At 42.8% G+C, this 18,849-nt stretch overlaps 1 protein-coding gene across 1 annotated transcript in view; it reads left to right on the plus strand.

Annotated features, from left to right (window-relative positions):
- ABCA12 (ATP binding cassette subfamily A member 12) overlaps window positions 1-18,849 on the plus strand; it is a 137,622-nt gene that overhangs the window by 24,228 nt on the left and 94,545 nt on the right. Inside the window, exons 7-12 of the mRNA XM_029068474.2 lie at window positions 814-920; window positions 4,894-5,150; window positions 5,248-5,357; window positions 8,371-8,495; window positions 9,325-9,498; window positions 17,606-17,770. Of these exons, the coding sequence (XP_028924307.2) occupies window positions 814-920; window positions 4,894-5,150; window positions 5,248-5,357; window positions 8,371-8,495; window positions 9,325-9,498; window positions 17,606-17,770 (938 nt within the window). The remainder of the gene's footprint in view (window positions 1-813; window positions 921-4,893; window positions 5,151-5,247; window positions 5,358-8,370; window positions 8,496-9,324; window positions 9,499-17,605; window positions 17,771-18,849) is intronic.

An 18,849-nucleotide genomic window follows, 5' to 3' on the forward strand; every position in this document is an offset into this window, starting at 1 on the left:
AAAGAAGTATATACTTTGTATTTAATTAAATATATCATTTCCTTTTCCTCTTTAAAGAAATAATAATTTTTCCTTACATTTTAATCTTCCTATGTGAAAATTAAAAAGAATTCAGTCTCAAGACCAGAGCTGAATAGATTTTTTTAGTCTGTGACCTTTGTATACCTGAAATGAATGAATCAAGATTGGAAGTTCCCATTTGTTTCAAAATGATTATGCACCTGTTTCCCAAACTCACACCAAACAACAACAACAAAAAAAAGTCACAGATAGGGAGAGACATGTTCTGGCCCTCAAAGCCAAAAAACTGAAGGACCTTTAGTAGAAATGGCTATGCCTATAGGCAGTTCTTTTGTGAATCCAATTTTTAAAAATAACAGCTTCATGTTTTCTGTGTGTCTCTTTTTAATGGCATTTGTTAAGCGTTTACTATGTGCCAGGAACTGTACTAAGCCCTGGAGAAGGCTAATCAGGTGGGAAGCAGTCCATGTCCCACATAGGGCTCATGGTCTTAATCCCCATTCTACAGGTTAGGAAACAGAGGCACAGAGAAGTTAAATGACATGCTCATGGTCTCACAGCAGACAGGTGGTGGAGTTGGGATTAGAACCCACGGTCCTCTGATGCCCAGGCCTGTGTTGTTTCCCTTAGGCCTCACTGTTTCCTAGTGTTTATGGGAAAAATGCAAGTTCTGTTATTTAACATATGGCATCTTACTTTTATCTCTGAAAACTTCTTTAAATAATAGTGGTAGAAGTATATTTCAGACACCTGATATCCTATCTAAAGTAATTTTTTTTTAATTTTTTACAGAAAATCTAAGGCTTCTGCAGTCTACAGTTCGGCTAAAAAAACCTTTCCTTCAAAATGAGACTTATGAAAATTATTTTCCTTCAGTTCCAGAAATCCTAAAATCAAAGGTAAAGTAATATTCCAGTTTATCAATTTAATAAGAAGTCAAAGGGATATACCTTTTAGAACTATATCACCACAAATACGAATGTTTGCCGGTCCCTTCTGGTTAATGAGTACTTCAAGAGAAGAGGAAGAGGGGCTGGCCCAGTTTAGTCATTTTAGTCAGTCGGTCAGTCATAAGTATTTTTGAGCGCTTATTGTGTGCAGAGCGTTGTACTAAGCACTTTGGAGAGTACAATAGAACAATAGATAGACCTATTCCCTGTCCATAATAAGCTTACAGTCTAGAGAGGGAGACAGACACTCATATAAATATAAATTATAGTCCTGCCCTCTCTGACTGGGGAAAAGCCTCTAATGTAATTTTCTGCCTGTTCCAAATTGCCTATTTATTAAGCTGGGCCCCTGGAAAAAGTACCTGCACATTTAGTGGACTCTCAGCAATGTCCTGCATGGCCAGTAATAATAATGATGGTATTTGTTAAATGCTTACTATGTGTGGGCTCTGTACTAAGCGCTAGGGTGGATGCAAGAAAATCTAGTTGGACAAAGTCCCTGTCCTATGTGGGGCTCACAGTCTCAATCTCCGTTTTACAGATGAGGTAACTGAGGCACAGAGAAGTGAAGTGACTTGCCCAAGGTCACAGCAGACTAGTGGTGGAGCTGGTATTAAAACCCATGACTTTCTGACTCCCAAGCCCATACTTTATTCGCTATGCCATGCTGCTTCTCTGCCCATGTGGATTTCAAACTGGAGGGGATAGGCCTTCTCAGAGACACTGGAGAACTTAATGTGCAGCTGGTGCAGCTGGTGTGGTTCCTGGTGGAACCACAGAAACCAAAAATCCATCCAAAAGGAAGAAAACCTCTGAGGCCTCTGGTCCTCATCAAAAGATATTTAAATTGTGAAGAGTAAAAATCAATTTGGATTACTGAAGCTTGGGGACCATCTCCCCCGGCCCAGGGCTTGAAGTACTGTGCAGTGTTCCAACTTTAGAAAACGCATCACAAATGGCAATTCATACTTTTAGGCTTTAGACATGGCTGTCCCTACCAGCGTGGCATTATAAAAAGAGAAGCAGGGTGGCCTAGTGAATAGAGCACAGAGCTGGGAGTCAAAAGGACATGGGTTCTAATCTTAGCTCCACCACTTGTCTGCTGGGTGACCTTGAGCAAGTCACCTCACTTCTCTGGGCCTCAGTTACCTCATCTGTAACATCTGTAAAATGGGGCTTAAGACTGTGAGCCTTATGTGAGACAAGGACTGTGTCCAACCCAATTTGCTTGTGTCTACCCGAGTACTTAATAAAGAGCCTGCCACATGATAAGCATTTAATAAATACCATTAAAAACTTTTTTATTAAAAAAGTGAAAACATGGCAAAGTTATCACGGTCATGGGGTTTGGATAGTTCCCCTTTAGCATCTCTTGCAGAGGTAGGTAGGTAGGTACACACACTCAGACACACACACAGACACACACACACAGACACACACACGGAGAGACAATAACCCTTTTAGTCAAAGGTTTCCAAATTTCAAAGAAATTTGCTCAAATGTATTTAATTTGGCATTTTCTTGATTCAGTGATGTAAGTGGGATTGAAGTATTTATTTGTCTGTCAGTAAATCAGGGAAGTGAAGGGTGGGGTTTTGCATTATAATTGCCTTTCTTGGGCAACAACTCTTTATTTTAGCATGTTCACATAAAGCATTAACCAAAAGGCCAAATGCATTAATAGCTGGGTGTTTTGCTTAAGTGGGATATTTGCAGATTTATACCACAACCTGTATGATCTTTAAAGCTTTCTCTGGTTTAATTTATTGATTAACCTGACAGTAGAAAGAAAATCAGAGCAAAAAATGGTCACCCACTGTGCTTTCCTGGTTAATATACCTCCAAGCCATGCCCTTTGGCACAGTCTTGGTTTATCTCTCAAACTATAGTCCTCTGAGGGTGTGAAGCTCTGAATAAGACTCATTCTCTCTCTCATTCATTCTTCTAGCCTGGAAGCTCCTTGTGGGCAGTTAAAGTGCCTAACACTCTGTGGTATTGTATTCTGCAAAGCCCCATTATATGGTGCTCTGCACACAGTAAGCACTCAGTAAATACCACTGATTGAAACCTGAATATTTGACAGGATGAAACCACCAGATTACCTGTCTTCTTAGAGTAGGTCTGGATCTTGTTTTTCACCTGGGGAAAATTTTTAATCAATCAATCGTATTTATGGAGCACTTACTTTGTGCAGAGCACTGTACTAAACATTGAGAGACTATGATATAACAGAGTTTTATAAGGTATTTGTAAAGCACTTACTATGTGCCAGGCACTGTACTAAATCCTGGGGTACAAACAAGTTCATCAGGTTGGTCACAGTCCCTGTCCCACATTCCCATTCTCCAGTCTTAATCCCCATTTTACAGATGAGATAACTGAGGCACAGAGAAGTTAATTGATTTGCTCAAGGTCAGACATCAAAGCCCATGCTCTATCCACTAGGCCATGAATGGTATCACCAGTATCCAGGCTGTTTCCTGAGTACCTGACCCCACGCCTAGCCTATAAGCATGTGGTGGATAGGGAATGTGCTTACCATCTCTGTTATATTGTACTCTCCCAAGCGCTTAGTACAATACTCTGCACACAGTAAATGCTTAATAAATATTATTGATTGACTGATTGACGATCTAGCTTCCTGCACTGTCCCTCACCGACTCCAATTCCTCCTTTTCCTCTCTCATTCCCTGCATCGGGTATTACCTGGTAAAATTCCTAGGAATCAGAAACCAAGAAGTCCTGTGGAAAGCCATGGCTTTCTCCCTTCTCACCTGAATTCATCACTGCCCAGAGATTTCAGGGAACTGGTGGCAGCTACCTAGCACTTAGTGTTTTTTTTCCCTTTGGTATTTGTTAATTGCTCCCTATATGCCAGGCACTGTACTAAGCTCCGGAGTAGATACAAGCTAATCAGGTTGGACACAGTCCATGTTCCACATCGAGGCTCATAGTCTTATTCCCCATTTTGCAGATGAGGTAACTGAGACACAGAGAAGTAAAGTGTCTTGCCCAAGGTCACACAGCAGACATGCGGTGGAGCCGGGATTAGAACCCATGTCCTTCTGACTCCCAAGCTCATGTGCGCTATCCACTAGGCAATACTGCCTCCCATTGAATGGTAGTGCCTGCCCCAGAAGAGAATGATCCTCAACTGCTGCGCTGGCCCTAAGACTGGATCAATAGTTACATATAGGAATGTTAAATGAAGGGTCCCTTCAACCAAAAGTACTGTAATGCAATACCCACATGTATGAATGTGTGTATATATTCAATACGAACAAACTATGATGAAAATTGCAATTCACCACTCATATAGTGAATCTTAGAGGCTTTTGAGTGTTTTTTTCAACTGCTACAACTTGGAAACCCTTGTTTCCACCATTTGGAATTTGTGACCACCAAAAAATGATCAGGCTGTTTGGCACTAGAATTTGTCTCATTATCACCTGGTGATTTTTTTTCAGGGTTGATTTGCAAGCCCAATTTTTAGATGGCTAAAGTTGCCACATTCAAGCTGTGCCCTTGGAGCACCTGGTTTCTGAAAGGAAGTAAATCCCTGGGCACCGCCCCCCCCCCCCCCCAAAAAAACCCCACAAAACTTGGCTTTCCCAGCAATGCGACCTCGGACACGTTGTACCATGTCCAATCCTGTTAACTTTGAGCCGCAGAGCCAGCTATGCAAGCCAAGATGGATTTGCCAACCTCAATGGAGTAGGAAGTGACTGTCAAAAATAACACACTAGATTGGACTAATGTAAAGCCATCAGGCTCCCTGTAATCCTTGACCGACCACCTGAACCTGCCTACAGAGCATGAATTTGAAAGCGAATCGGTGTCAGCTCCCTGCATTTAAGCAGCAATAGCCTATATTTTTCACAACTAACCCTTCCTTCCCCTCTATCTGTTTCTATTTTGAAAGCTGTCACAACTCCGGAACCTGACCCAACTTCTTTGTGAACTGGAGACTTTCAGCGCAGTTCAGGAAACGTGCCAGATCCCTAATCTCAGTTTTGGGGAACTGTGTGAGGAGAGTCAGTTTCACGTACAATTTCTCAAGGCAGCGGAACTCGGCACAGAAATCACTGCCTCCGTACTGAACCATGACAACATTGTATCTCAAAAGCTACAGGATCTGCTAACTGGGGATCCAAGTAAAGTTAATTTGAATGTAGATTGGTAAGTTTCTCCACCATCTTTTCTACTACAGCTGAACCATTCCTCCAGATTTGCAGCACCTTAGTGGATTTCTCATTCTCATTTGCTTTTGTTCCAGGTTCCTCGAACAAGCATTGCAAATGAATTACTTGGAAAATATCACTGCGTTAATGCCCACTCTGAAGTCCATGCTGCACATCAATAACACCGTTTCAGCTTCTAAGCCAGGTGTTTTCCCATTCATCTTTGAATAGGGGGTTAATGAATCCCATACACTGATAAAATGCTGTTACAGTTACGCAGGTGCCAGGTTCTGACTCCGGTCTTTCAAGTGTCCAATCAGATTTCCTTGAATGACTTTCCCAAAAAGTAGACGCTGAGGCTGGTTAGTGTGGAATGCTACCCCTTAGACTGTGAGCCCTTGTGGGACAGGGTCTGTTTCCATCTGATTATCTGGTATCTATAACAGGGCTGAATACAGTGCGTGCCACATATTAAGCATTTAACAAATATCACGGTTATTACTGCAGTAAGTATTGAATCAATACCACAATCATTCATTAAGCCTGGGACGCAGTGAGGCCTTGGGGAGAGAGCATGGGCTTGGGAATCAGAAGAATCTGAGTTCTAAACCTGACTCTGCCAGTTGCCTGCTGTGTGACCTTGGGCAAGTCACTTAACTTTTCTGTGCCTCCGTTTCCTCAACTGTAAAATGGAGATTAAATACCTGTTCTCCCACCTACTTAGACTGTGAGCCCCATGTGGGACAGGGATTGTGTTGAACCTTATTAACCTGTATCTACTCCAACACATAGAACAGTGTTTCTACAGAAATGCTCTGGGCATGTCACCCCCCTCCTCAAAAATCTCCATTGGTTGCCTATGAACCTTCGCATGAAGAAAAAACTCCTCACTATTGGCTTCAAAGCTCTCCATCACCTTGCCCCCTCCTACCTCACCTCCCTTCTCTCCTTTCACCTTGCCCCCTCCTACCTCACCTCCCTTCTCTCCTTCTACAGCGCACCCTGCACTCTGCTCCTCTCTCGCTGCTGACGTCCTCACCTGTCCCAGCGTCCACCCCTGGCTCCGCATCTTACCTCTGGCCTGGAATGTCCTTACATCCATCCAACTAGCTCTCTTCCCTGCTTCAAAGCCCTACTGAGAGCTCACCTCCTCCAGGAGGACTTCCCACACTGAGCACCTCTTTTCCTCTGCTCCTTCTCCCCTCCCCATCACTCCTACTCCCTCTCTCTGCTCTACCCCCTTCCCTGCCCCACAGCACTTGTGTATATTTGTACATATTTATTATCCTATTTATTTTATTAATGATGTATATATATATCTATAATTCTATTTATTTTAATGCTATTGATGCCTCTCTACTTGTTTTCTTTTGTTGTCTAGCTTCCCCTTCTATACTGTAAGCCCACTGTTGGGTAGGGATTTTTTCTATCTGTTGCCGAATTGTACTTTCCAAGTGCTTAGTACAGTGCTCTGCACACAGTAAGTGCTCAATAAATACGATTGAATGAATGAATGAAATGAATAAATGAACAATGTTTGACACATAGTAAGCGCTTAACAAATATTATTTTAAAAAAACAAAACCTAAAGGATCTAGCAACATCACACAGAATTAGGGCCTTCCCTGGGCTGCCTGTAGCCCCAAGCCACCATAATTTAAGGCAAGAATTGGGAGTAGAGATTCTCCCACCTCTCTGAAGTGACCTGTAGCTGTCTGAACTTGTCTACTGTTGGGAATGAGCATAGCTCTCTGCTCCAGTCATAAATTAAAGTCAAGAACAACATCACGGGCCATGTTTCCAGGCTTCTGAAGTCACAGACGGCCCCTGAGTCAGCTGGGAACAGGAAGTGCACCTAGAATACCTGAACCTTTTTAAGAGCTTCTTAATCCTCTCCACTTTGCTCTTATGATGGATCAGAATAAAAACTGCATGCTTCCCTTCTTCCCAGTAACCACTCCTAAGGCCAGCTGTTGGATTATGGGAGTGATTTGATGAAGAAAAGCCAGAAGAAATATTTATTCATCATCTTCTCTTCTGACAGAGTTCTGCCCAGGAACATTACACATCTTAATGTAATGCAATTCTCAGGATAAGGCCTTTATGGTCAGAAAAAAGGCAGGAAGGATTTTAGTCACTGTATAACCACAAGATTTACTGATCCCCAGGGATAAAAATAAATGAAGTCACACTGGTATGAAGGAATAGAGATTAAGATCTTCTAAAATTGCCACCAAATATTATTATTTTATTACGCAAGTAGAAAGAAGGCAATTGTGCCCAAGTTGTAAAAGTAATTAGAGCTGCTGCCCTGGGCACCAAAAATTTTAAGTGTTTTGTATATTAAGGAGTGCAAATTTATCTGTCTTTGGAATAATTCATCTATAGGGCTACTTTTTATCTTTGTTTAAGAGTGAAAAAACATACTCATACAATCTCAGCAGAGAAGTTATTTGTTTTTTGTTTTTAAATCAATGACTTCTGCAGTCAGTGAAGAATAATGTTTCCCTGAACCACAAATGTGAGTCCCTGCTTTTAATCAACTGAAGCCATTGCAGAGGAATTCAGGGTGCAGAACTATCTGTTATCTTGGGATTGTTAAAGAATAAATTTTTTATGGCATTTGTTAAGCACTTGCTATGTGTCAAGCATTGTTCTAAGCCCTGGGGTAGATACGAGTTAATCAGGATGGACCTGGCCCCTGTCCCACATTGGGCTCACTATAGAATTAGGAGGGAGAAGAGATACAGACCCTTATTTTAGAGCTGAGGAAAGTGAAAGAGAAATTGAGTTGCCCACAGAGCAGGCAAATGACAGTGCCAGGATTAGAACCAAATCCATTGACTCCAAGGCCCATGCTTTTTCCATTAGGTCATGCTCCTTCCCATGCAGGTGTCCTCTAGGTAGGAATGTAGGTCTTTTGAGACAAAAAGTTCAAGGCAGATGGTTTTGCATCATGACCTAATGTGCTTATTCATGTGAGTAAGCTCCTTAGGGACTGTAAGCTCTCTGTGGACAGGGAACGTGTCTACCAACTCTGGTATATTGTACTTTCCTAATTGCTTAGTACAGTACTCTTCATATAGTATGTGTTCAACAGGTACAGTTGATTGATGGATGTCAAGTTTGCTTCAACTAATTTGAGGAAAGTTATGTGTTCATTGTATTGCAAGATGAAACACATTTTAACCGGTATACAAATGGATTCTTTTTTGAAGGCCAATTAATGGATATGTTTAAAAATGTGGATCACCTGAAAGAAGATCTCCATAGAGTCACAGGAATGTCCAATTCCAGCATTGATGTGCTACTGGAAATGCCCATTCCCGAAAACAGAGATGAGGTAGGTGAAAAAGCACCAGGGGTCTCCTTTTCAAAAGGACAAATTTTTCTTAATAGGATAAGCATTAAAGAGGCCCAGAAAGGAAAGCTTCTGAAGTGGAAACATTTGTACTTGGGGAAAAAAATCAAGACTGGCAAAGAAATCCTCATAACTTTCCAAGAGAACAAGAGGAAAGGACCTCTCTCTATAGCAAAAGCTTAGACATTTTCCTTTTTCTTTCCCATTTGGAGGAGTATCTCTGATAGGGAATCTCTCTTCCACTCTTCCTACCCCTACTGATACTGCATTCAGCATGAGGACTGAGTGTATTTAATTCATTTATTCTTGAGTCAGGTTCCTTGGGCCTCCTTTACACTGCTTCTCCTCCTTTTGTCTAAGAAAAGAGAGTCTATCTGGGGATGAACATATGCAGCAAAGCAACTTTGCTTCGAGCCCCTTCCCTGCTATTCTGCGGATAATTGGAAGTCTGCCTGGGCAGCCTCTGGATGGAGCAAATTGACTTGTAACAAAATTTTATTTGTTAACAGAATGCCTCCCAGATACTTAGGATTTAGTGTAAGACACTGCTGGGCTTGTATGGAATGGTCCCTGATTTTTATCATTCTCCCATGCCTGCCATGAACCTTTCCATTTCCCATCCTCCCCTTCCCTGATTTTTGATTTCTGTCAACTCAACAAATGTCTAATGAACAGACAGAGGGATGTTTTTAGGAGATCAATTGTTGTGACTATGGCATGATATTGTAGAATATTCCCTGCACTTTACAACACAATAGACAGACCAGAGCAACCTTGTGATATGCACTTTCTTTCCATCTCAAATTCACAGGTGGTTTCTCATGTCTTCTTCCTTCAATCTTGTGATTCCAACATCACTGATCCCAAGTTAGAAGCTGCGGTTAAGGAATTCTGTAACCTGTCTGTCCCAGAGAGATCCCGCAAGTTTTATCTTATCGGAGTTACACTTTTACACCATTTGGACATTTACAACTTTACCTACAAGGTACACATGCTGTTTTCACTTACTCATTCTGTTCCCTTCAATGCAATTAATAATATTGTTAGATGATATGATCACATTTTCTGTCAACAGCAGAAGTGATTGTCTCCTGGGAAATGATTTGATTTGTTCTTTAGTAGTAGTCACAGTAAAGGTGTTTATTAAGCACCCACTGGGTGCAATGCACTGTACAAAGCACTTGGAAAAATATAACCAAAGCATGAGACCTTTTTCCTGCCCATAAGGACCTTACACTCATGCAGGAAGGATAGACATGAAAATATTTACAAATGGGGTAGATAGAATAAATAAATTGACCAAATAATCCATCATTAAAATTTACATAAGTACCGAGGGAGGGCATAAATGTCTATACATTATACATTATAAATTAATCATTTATATTAATGTTTGTCTCCCCCTCTAGATTGTAAGGCATTGTGGGCAGGGAATGTGCTACAAATTCTGTTCTATTGTACTTTCCCAAGTGTTTTTAGTACAGTGCTTTGCACACAGTAAGTACTCAATAAGTACCATTGATGGATTGATTGATTGATGAATAAATAAATATGTAAGTACTAGAGGTGGCTGAGGGGTTGATGTGATGGATTTGGGGAGTTTATCAGAGGAGGCTTATTGGAGAAGATTGGATTTTAGAAGGGCTTCAGAGTGGGGAGAGCTGTGGTGTGTCCGACTGGGATGGGGAGGGAGTTACAGGCTGGAGGAACAGCTGGAGCAAGAAGATGGAGGTGGGAGAGCTGAGAGCGAGGTACAGCTAGGAGTTTGGCTTGAGAGGAATGAAGACAATGGAGGGAGAGCATTGGGTAAAGAAGGCTAATATGTAAAGTGGAAAGAATTAGTGGAGAGGCTTGAAGTCAGTTGTGGGGAGTTTTTATTTGATCCAGAGGGAAATGAGGAGCCACTAGAAGGATAGGAGAAGAGGGAGATGTTTGATGTGAAACCTCAAGATGATGATCCTTTCTGCAGAGAACAGTACAGTTTGGAGTGGGAAGAAGCTGGAAACAGGGAGACCAGCCAGAAGACACATACAATAGTCTCTGACTTGAGCTTTGACCTAGATGGTAGCAGTCTGAGTGGAGAGAATAGGCAGATGTGGGAGATGTTGTGTAGGAAAAATCAGCAGGATTTAGCAGTACTCTGAATGTGAATGGTAAAAGATAGTGAGGAGTCAAGGATGACACCAAGCTCACAGGCTTCTAGGACTGGAAGGGTGGTGGTGTCATCAACAGAGATGGGAAAGTTTGGAGGAGGAGGAGGGATTTTATGAGGGAAGGTGTGCAGACATTAGGTTGTGGTCTGGGCAGTTGGAGATGGTCTGGCAAGAGGCAAGAGGAAATGCAGGATTGTAGTTTAGATGAAAGGAAGGAGCAGGAGAGATAAATTAGGAAGATCTGCACAGAGCAGTAGTAGTGGAAGCAATGTATGCAGATGAACCCCCTTAGAGAGTCAGTGTAGAGCAAGAAGATTGAGGGACGCAGAACAGAGCCTTGCAAGACACTTCATTAGGGGCTATGAGGCAGAAGAGGAGCCAGTGAATGACCTGAGAAAAAGAGCTCAGAAGGTAGGAGGAGAATTAGGTACATATCTGGATGGCAAAACAAAGGCCTGCAGTGCTTCAAGGTGAAGGGAGTAGTCCACAGTGTCAAAAGTAGCTGAGAGATCAAGGAGGATTGGAGCCAAACTAGAGCTCACTGGTCTTGGCTATAAGGGCTTAGAGAGTGCAGATTCAGTGGAGCGAAGTGGTTGGAAAACTGATTGAAGTGGGCCACAAAGAGGATTGGCAGAAAGGTATTGGAGATAGCAGGCGTATATACAAACTCACTTGTATATAGTTTGGATTGGAATGGGAGCATGGAGATTGGGTGAGCTGGAGGGGCTGGAGGATTGAGAGAGGACTTTTTAAGTATGGGGGAGACTTGAGCAGTCTTCAAGGAAGGAGGGGATGAGCCTGCAGATAATAGGAAGCAGTGTGGCTCAGTGGAAAGAGTCTGGGCTTCAGAGTCAGAGGTCATGGGTTCGACTCCCGGCTCTACCACTTGTCAGCTGTGTGACTGTGGGCAAGTCACTTAACTTCTCTGTGCCTCAGTTCCCTCATCTGTAAAATGGGGATTAACTGTGAGCCTCATGTAGGACAACCTGATTACCCTGTATCTCCCCCAACGCTTAGAACAGTGCTCTGCACATAGTAAGCGCTTAACAAATACCAACATTATTATTATAGTAAGGAGTTAACAGTGAGTGAGGGGAAGAGAATGTGAACAAGCACTTTTAGGAGGTAGAGTCAGGGGCACAGAAGAGTTAGAGAGCAGGAGGAAGGCCTCTTATTGAGAAATGGCAGGGAAGCAGAAGGATGAGAAGAGGCAGGTGGCATCACAGGAGAGGATGGGGAACCTCGAAGCAGTCAAGCGTGATTGTTTCAATTTTATCAACAAAGTAGTTTGCTAGGTCAACAGGGCTTGGGGAGGGATGTGGTAGGAGAACAGAGGGCTTCAGGAAAGAGTTAAAGATTTGGATAAGTTGGTGAGGGTTGTGAACATGGAAGCAATGAGGGAGGACTAGAAGAGAGAGCTGAGTTCTAGTGGGAGACTATGAATCTGTAATGGCAGAAGTCGGACCGGTACCTGGATTTCCACCAACCACATTCAGCTGTGTGGGCGCAGGGTCAGAGGAAGCAGGGTGTGGGAGTGAACCTGGCCTGGGTAATGGTGAAACACTGAATGATGAAGGGACAGTGGGTAAAGGAGTTGAGACTGGTAGAGGAAGCTGAGTTGAGGGCAGGTATCAAGGGAGGGGATGTTTTGGAAGGAGTTTAAAAGGGAAGTGGAGTGAGAAGCAGTGAGGCCTAATGGATAGAGGGCAAGCCTGGTAGTCAGAAGGACCTTGGTTCTAATCCCGGCTCCACCACCTGTCTATGGTGTGACCTTGTGCAAATCATTTCACTTCTCTGTGCCTCTGTTCCTTCATTGGTAAAATGGGAATTAAGACTTTGAACCCCACATGGGACATGGACAGTGTCCAACTTGATTAGCTTGTATATACACCAGTGCTTAATACAGTGCCTGGCACATAGAATGACCTTAACAGAGACCATTTGTTTTAAATAATCTAGAAGGCTTGTGTTAGCCTGGGATAAGTAGAGTGGATTCAGAGGATGGAGATCCTGGAAGGGAGTGAAGACTGAGTTTGTGAGTGACTGAATGTGGGTAAAGATGCAGGTTATAAGGCTGTGTTCAGATGTGATAAGTCAGAATTTATGGGATTAGAAATGGGACAGTGACTCAAGATGATTAAATCTAGTGAGCTCCCGTGTGATGTGTGGCTGAGCTGAGGTAGAGCAAGGGGTGAACAGGGTTGAAAAGTGAGAGAAAGAAATTGCCTGAGGGGTCAAAGAAAAATCATCTGTACTGAGGTTGAAGTCCCACAGGATCAGAAAAGGAGAAGAGAAGGAGAGTAAGAGCATCTCATTCTTATGTGCAGACACAGAGTGCATGTTTCTGGATGGGGGCAGATGAGAGGTGAGGGCTGGCATATCATTGCTCTCTAACCTGGTGGAGTATCTACAAAACAGTAAAGAGAAGTTTTCTATTTTCCTGAATACACAAACTCATGTACAAAGCCTTGACACTTTCCCTGAGACTCTAGGTGATGACCCCAGACTTTCTTTACCTGCCAAAGACAGGAAATAACTCTGGCACCTTGTGTGACATCTTCTCTGCAGCAGCCATTGGAAGAACTGAGGCTCAGTTCAAATGAAACTAATGAGAGGTTATTCCTAAAACAGATTATTCCTTCTGTTTGCCTGTCTCAGTTTGCTTACCTGCAAAAACACCAAAGGATGCTTTTGAACTGAGATGCTATGTGAATCCCAGCTCCAGTTTTTCAGGATAAATTCAGGCCTGACCCAATCCTTCTGGGTTGAAAGAAGGAGTTCACATTGACTGACTGTTTAGTAAGAGTGTTTAAGAACCTGGGTAGACAGGGATTTTATGAATTGAGGGTGTGGTAGGGAGGGAAGGTCAGATCTCCGAGAAAAACACTACAATCTGAGAGGTCAGCAATTGTGTTTCTCTTAGTCTCCACTCATCTTACTTAGCGGTCATAGTAATAATAATAATAATGACATTTGTAAAGTGTTTACTATGTGCCAAGCACTGTTCTAAGCGCTGGGGTAGTTGCAAGGTAATCAGGTTGTCCCACGTGGGGCTCACAGTCCCAATCACCATTTCACAGATGAGGTAAACTGAAGCACAGAGAAGTGAAGTGACTTGCCCAAGGTCACACAGCAGACACGTGGCGGAGCTGGGATTAGAACCCATGACTTTCTACCTCCCAGTCCTGTGCTCTCTCCACTAAGCCACGCTCCTTCTAGTTTCTGTGATGTTTGGGCATTAATTGATTCACTGGGCATTCTCCTGGCAGCTATAGTTACAGTCTCTGGGTTCCTTTGGTAACCAGACAAGATGCTTTGAGCTCAGGGACATTAGCATCTCCTTAGGAAGTGAGTTTGGTGTGGAGTTGTGTGTGAGTGTGTGTATGTTTGTGTATGTGTGAATGAGAGCTTGTGACAATATGTGTTTGTGTATGGTGGGGTGAGAGTAATAATGAGTGCGGTATTTGTTAAGCGCTGATTATCAATCAATCAATTATAAGAAGCAGCATGGCCTAATGGAAAGAACATGGACCTGGCAGTCAGATAACCTAGGTTTTAATCCCGGCTCCATCTCGCATCTGCTGTGTGACCATGGGCAGGTCACTTAGCTTCCCTGTGCCTCAGTTACCTCATCTGTAAAATGGGGATTAAGGTGGTGAGCCCTATGTGGGACATGGACAGTGTCCAACTTGATTATCCCATGTCTACCCTAGTGCTTAGTACAGTGCCTGGCACATAGTAAGTGCTTAAGAAATACCAGATTAAAAAAATAATCAATGGTATTTGAGTGTTTACTGCATGGAGATCACTGCACTAAGCACTTGGGAGAGCAAAATATAACAGAGTTGGTAGACACATTCCCTGCCTATAATGAATTTACAGTCCAGACTGTGTGCCAAGGATTGTACTAAATAAAGGGGTATATATAAAATAATCACATCCCCTGTCCCACATCAAAGTAGGAGGGAGAACATGTATTGAATCTCCATTTTAGAGATGATGAAACCGAGGCACTGAGAAGTTAAGTGACTTGCCCAGTGTCACACAGCTGACAAGTGGCAAAGATGGTATTAGAATGCAGGTCCTCTGACTCCCAGGCCCATGATCTTGTTACTAAACTATGCTGTTTGGAGATAATAATAATAATAATAATAATGATAGTAATTTTTAAGCACTTACCATGTGCCAAACACTGTTCTAAGCTCTGGGGTAGATACAAGGTAGTCAGGTTGTCCCAAGTGGGGCTCACAGTCTTAATCCCCATTTCACAGATGAGGTAACTGAGGCACAGAGAAGTTAAGTGATTTTCCCAAAGTCACACAGCTGATAATAATGTTGGTATTTGTTAAGTGCTACTATGTGCTGAACACTGTTTTAAGCGCTGGGGTAGATACAGGGTAATCAGGTTGTCCCACGTGGGGCTCACACTTTTAATCCCCATTTTACAGATCAGGTAACTGAGGCACCAAAAAGTTAAGTGACTTGCCCAAAGTCACACAGCTGACAAGTGGCAAAGCCGGGATTAGAACCCTCTATCTCTGACTCCCAAGCCCGTGCTCTTTCCACTAAGCCATGCTGCTCTGAACTAGTGGGAAAATTAACCTGGGACTAGAAGACAGGAGGCCTGGGTTCTATTCCAGCTCTACCATAGCCTATAGTGAAAACCAAAAGTTTCATCAATACACTAGGTACTTGCGCCATCCTTAATAATAATAATAATAATGATGTTGGTATTTGTTAAACGCTTACTATGTGCAGAGCACTGTTCTAAGTGCTGGGGTAGATACAGGGTCATCAGGTTGTCCCATGTGGGGCTCACAGTCTTCACCCCCATTTTACAGATGAGGGAACTGAGGCCCAGAGAAGTTAAGTGACTTGCCCACAGTCACACAGCTGACAAGTGGCAGAGCTGGGATTTAAACCCATGACCTCCGACTCCCAAGCCTGGGCTCTTTCCACTAAGCCATGCTGCTTCCCTTAACATCCTTTCCCTACTGCTTTGCCATACTACATCCTGCCCAACTAAAAATGGCACCTCCTCTGGGAAGTCTTCCCTGATTAATCAATACTTCTAAGTGCTGACTGAATGCAGAGCACTGTACTGTACCGTAATAGCCATGCCTTTGCACAGCTACTTCGGGCCTTCCTAAACTTATCTGTTCATCTCTTTAGTGTTTACTTTTCCACTTGTGTTTATCATTTTGATCTACTCACATGTTAATTTAATTATTCATTACTTTTTGCTAACTTGCCTTCCCTAAAGCAGCGTGGCTCAGTGGAAAGAGCATGGGCTTGGGAGTCGGAGGTCATGGGTTCAAATCCCAGCCCTGCCACTTGTCAGCTGTGTGACTGTGGGCAAGTCACTTAACTTATCTGTGCCTCAGTTACCTCATTTGTAAAATGGGGATTAAGATTGTGAGCCTCACGTGGGACAACCTGATTGCCCTTTATCTACCCCAGCGCTTAGAACAGTGCTCTGCACATAGTAAGCGCTTAACAAATACCAACATTATTATTATATTAGCTCTTGAATTTATGGCTATTCTTAAATGCCTAACCTGGGTAGTCCACACACATTAGATGGTCAAGAAGTAGCGTCGCCTAGTGGATAGAGCACAGGCCTGGGAGACAGAAGGACCTGAGTTCTAAACCCGGTTCTGCCACTTGTCTGCTGCGTGAGCTTGGGCAAGTCAACTTCTCTATGCCTCAGTTACTTCATCTGTAAAATGGAGATTCAGGGTGTGAGCCCTATGTGGAACATGGACTGTGTCCAACTTGTTTAGGTTGTAGCTACCCCAATGCTTAGAATAGTGCCTGGCACATAGTAAGCGCTTAACAATACCATTAAAAAAATGCTTTCTTTAGGCATAGCCTCACATTAATTTTATTAAGACAGAGCCTCAGTTCCTACAATTGCTCCAGCAGAAAGACGTCACAAGTTGCCAGAGTCATTTGTCTTGCGGCTTTCCTGTCTTGGGCAGGATATAAAAAGCCAGGGTCATCGCCAAGAGAGACTGTGGGAATGCCCCGGGGCTAGACACAAGAGCTTGTGTCTTTGACAAGTAGAAAACCACCACTTAATGCTTTGAAAATACTATACCCTGTTATAGACAGACTAAGCCAAACCTCATCACTTCTTGGGCCAATTCACCCATCTCCATCCAAAACATGCATCTTCTGTTGGAGCTTAAGTGAAATGGAGGATTTTGGTTTTGATTTCAATCAGTGGTATTTATTTAGCACTGACTGTGCACATAGCACTGTATTAAGTGCCTGGGAGAGTACAATATAAAGGGATGGTTTAGCAGAAACGGAAAGGAATTAGTAGCACATTGGGACAGCCACATTTCCTCTAGAGAGGCCAAGGTAATAGTAATAATAATTATGGTATTTCCTAAGCCCTCACTATATGTAAGGCACTGCACTATGTGCTGGGGGTGCTTACAAGCAAATTGGGCTGGACACAGTCCCTATCCCACGTTGAGCTCACAGTTTCAATCCCCATTTTACAGATGAGGTAACTGAAACAGAGACAAGTTAAGTGACTTGCCCAAGGTCACACTGCAGATAAGTGGTGAAGCCAGGATTAGAACTCATGACCTTCTGACTCCCAGGTCCATGCTCTCTCCTTGACACCCTGCTACATCTTGGTCTTTCATTTACACATTGAATTTTATTAGGGCAAGAGACAGAACTGAAATGGCTTAGATTTAGAAATGCGTAGAAGGGAAAGGGAAACTGGACTTTTAAAAACCTGGTTCTTTTCAAGATTTATGTTTTCTCCTGTACTGAAACCACTGAACTTGTTCAGCTACGTAGACATTTTTCTCATAGGCTATCTACCCTATCCCAGTTGCATATATATATGGAGATGGGTGGCAGAAAGATAGCCTATATGGACTTTTCAAAGCATTTCTTTCTTTTTCTTATTTCTTCCAGGTATTTTTCCCGAGGGAAGATCAAGAGCCCATAGAAAAGATGTTGGATCTCTTCCTGAGGCTGAAGGACTTTCTCAATCAGATGGCTGCTGGCACTCATCCTCTGCTAGACAAAATGAAATCTTTGAGACAAATGCCACTGGCCAGGAGTGTGCCACTGACCCAGGTATGACGTGAGCTGGTTGTGCCCTTGGGTCAAACACCTTCTAGAGAACAGCCACCTAGAATGGACCAATGTCCTTGAGTTGCCTTAACCTTCCCCAATTTTGCCCTGAGGCATTCCACAGGCACCATCACTGATGTAGCTTCCACCAAAGATGACATGTTCTTCAAAATAAAACACCTTAAATCATGAGGGAAATCTGCTGAGTTGAGTGATGAGAAATACTCCATTCAGGAGCCAGCTCACTAAAACCCAACTTCTACTGAATCACCTGGCATTTTGCTTACTCACAGGATCTTCTGATCTTCCAAGAGGCAACGATCCCACAGCAGGATTTCTTTTGCCATTAATGAAATTTTTGTCCAGCTCTACAGGACATTCCCTGTCATTGGTGACACTGTGGATTCGTATTTAAACTGATAGTAGCAGCATGCATACCACTGGAAAGAGCATGAGCCTTGGTAGTCAGAATCCTAGATTCTAATCCTGGGTCTATCACTCGTCTGTTGTGTGACCTCAGGCAAGTCAGCTAATTTCTGTGGGCCTCAGTTTCCTTGTCTGTAAATGGGGATTCAATACCTAATCTCTCTCTTCGTTAGACTGTGAGTCCCACATGTGGAGCAGGAACTACATCTGACCTTATAATCTTGAATCCGCTCCAGGGTTTAGCACAGACCTTGACACACAGTAAGCACTTAACAAATACCATGATTATTATTATTTATCATCAATCATGAATTTGTTTCTCTAGGACTGTATATAGTTCACTTCCAAATGATAATCTCTAAAAAAAAGTTTATTTTGGAGGAGTATCAAGTACAATTAGCCAGAGCTGCCTTTCTCAAGTATCTCCAAATCTGCCTCCTTGAGCCATTTAGGTCATCACCCCACATTACAATCCAACCATCCTCTCTGTAGATTACTTAACAGTGTCAATCAGTGAAAAGGGTTGAAGTTCAGGTCTTCTATAAAACTAGATGATTATGACTTTCATTCAAATGCACCGCCCAAACTGGATAATAATAATAACCATTGTGGTATTTCTTAAGTACTTACTTTGTACCAGTCGCTGTATTAAGCAC

Source organism: Ornithorhynchus anatinus, chromosome 7, assembly GCF_004115215.2.
Source record: "Ornithorhynchus anatinus isolate Pmale09 chromosome 7, mOrnAna1.pri.v4, whole genome shotgun sequence".
NCBI lineage: Eukaryota > Metazoa > Chordata > Mammalia > Monotremata > Ornithorhynchidae > Ornithorhynchus > Ornithorhynchus anatinus.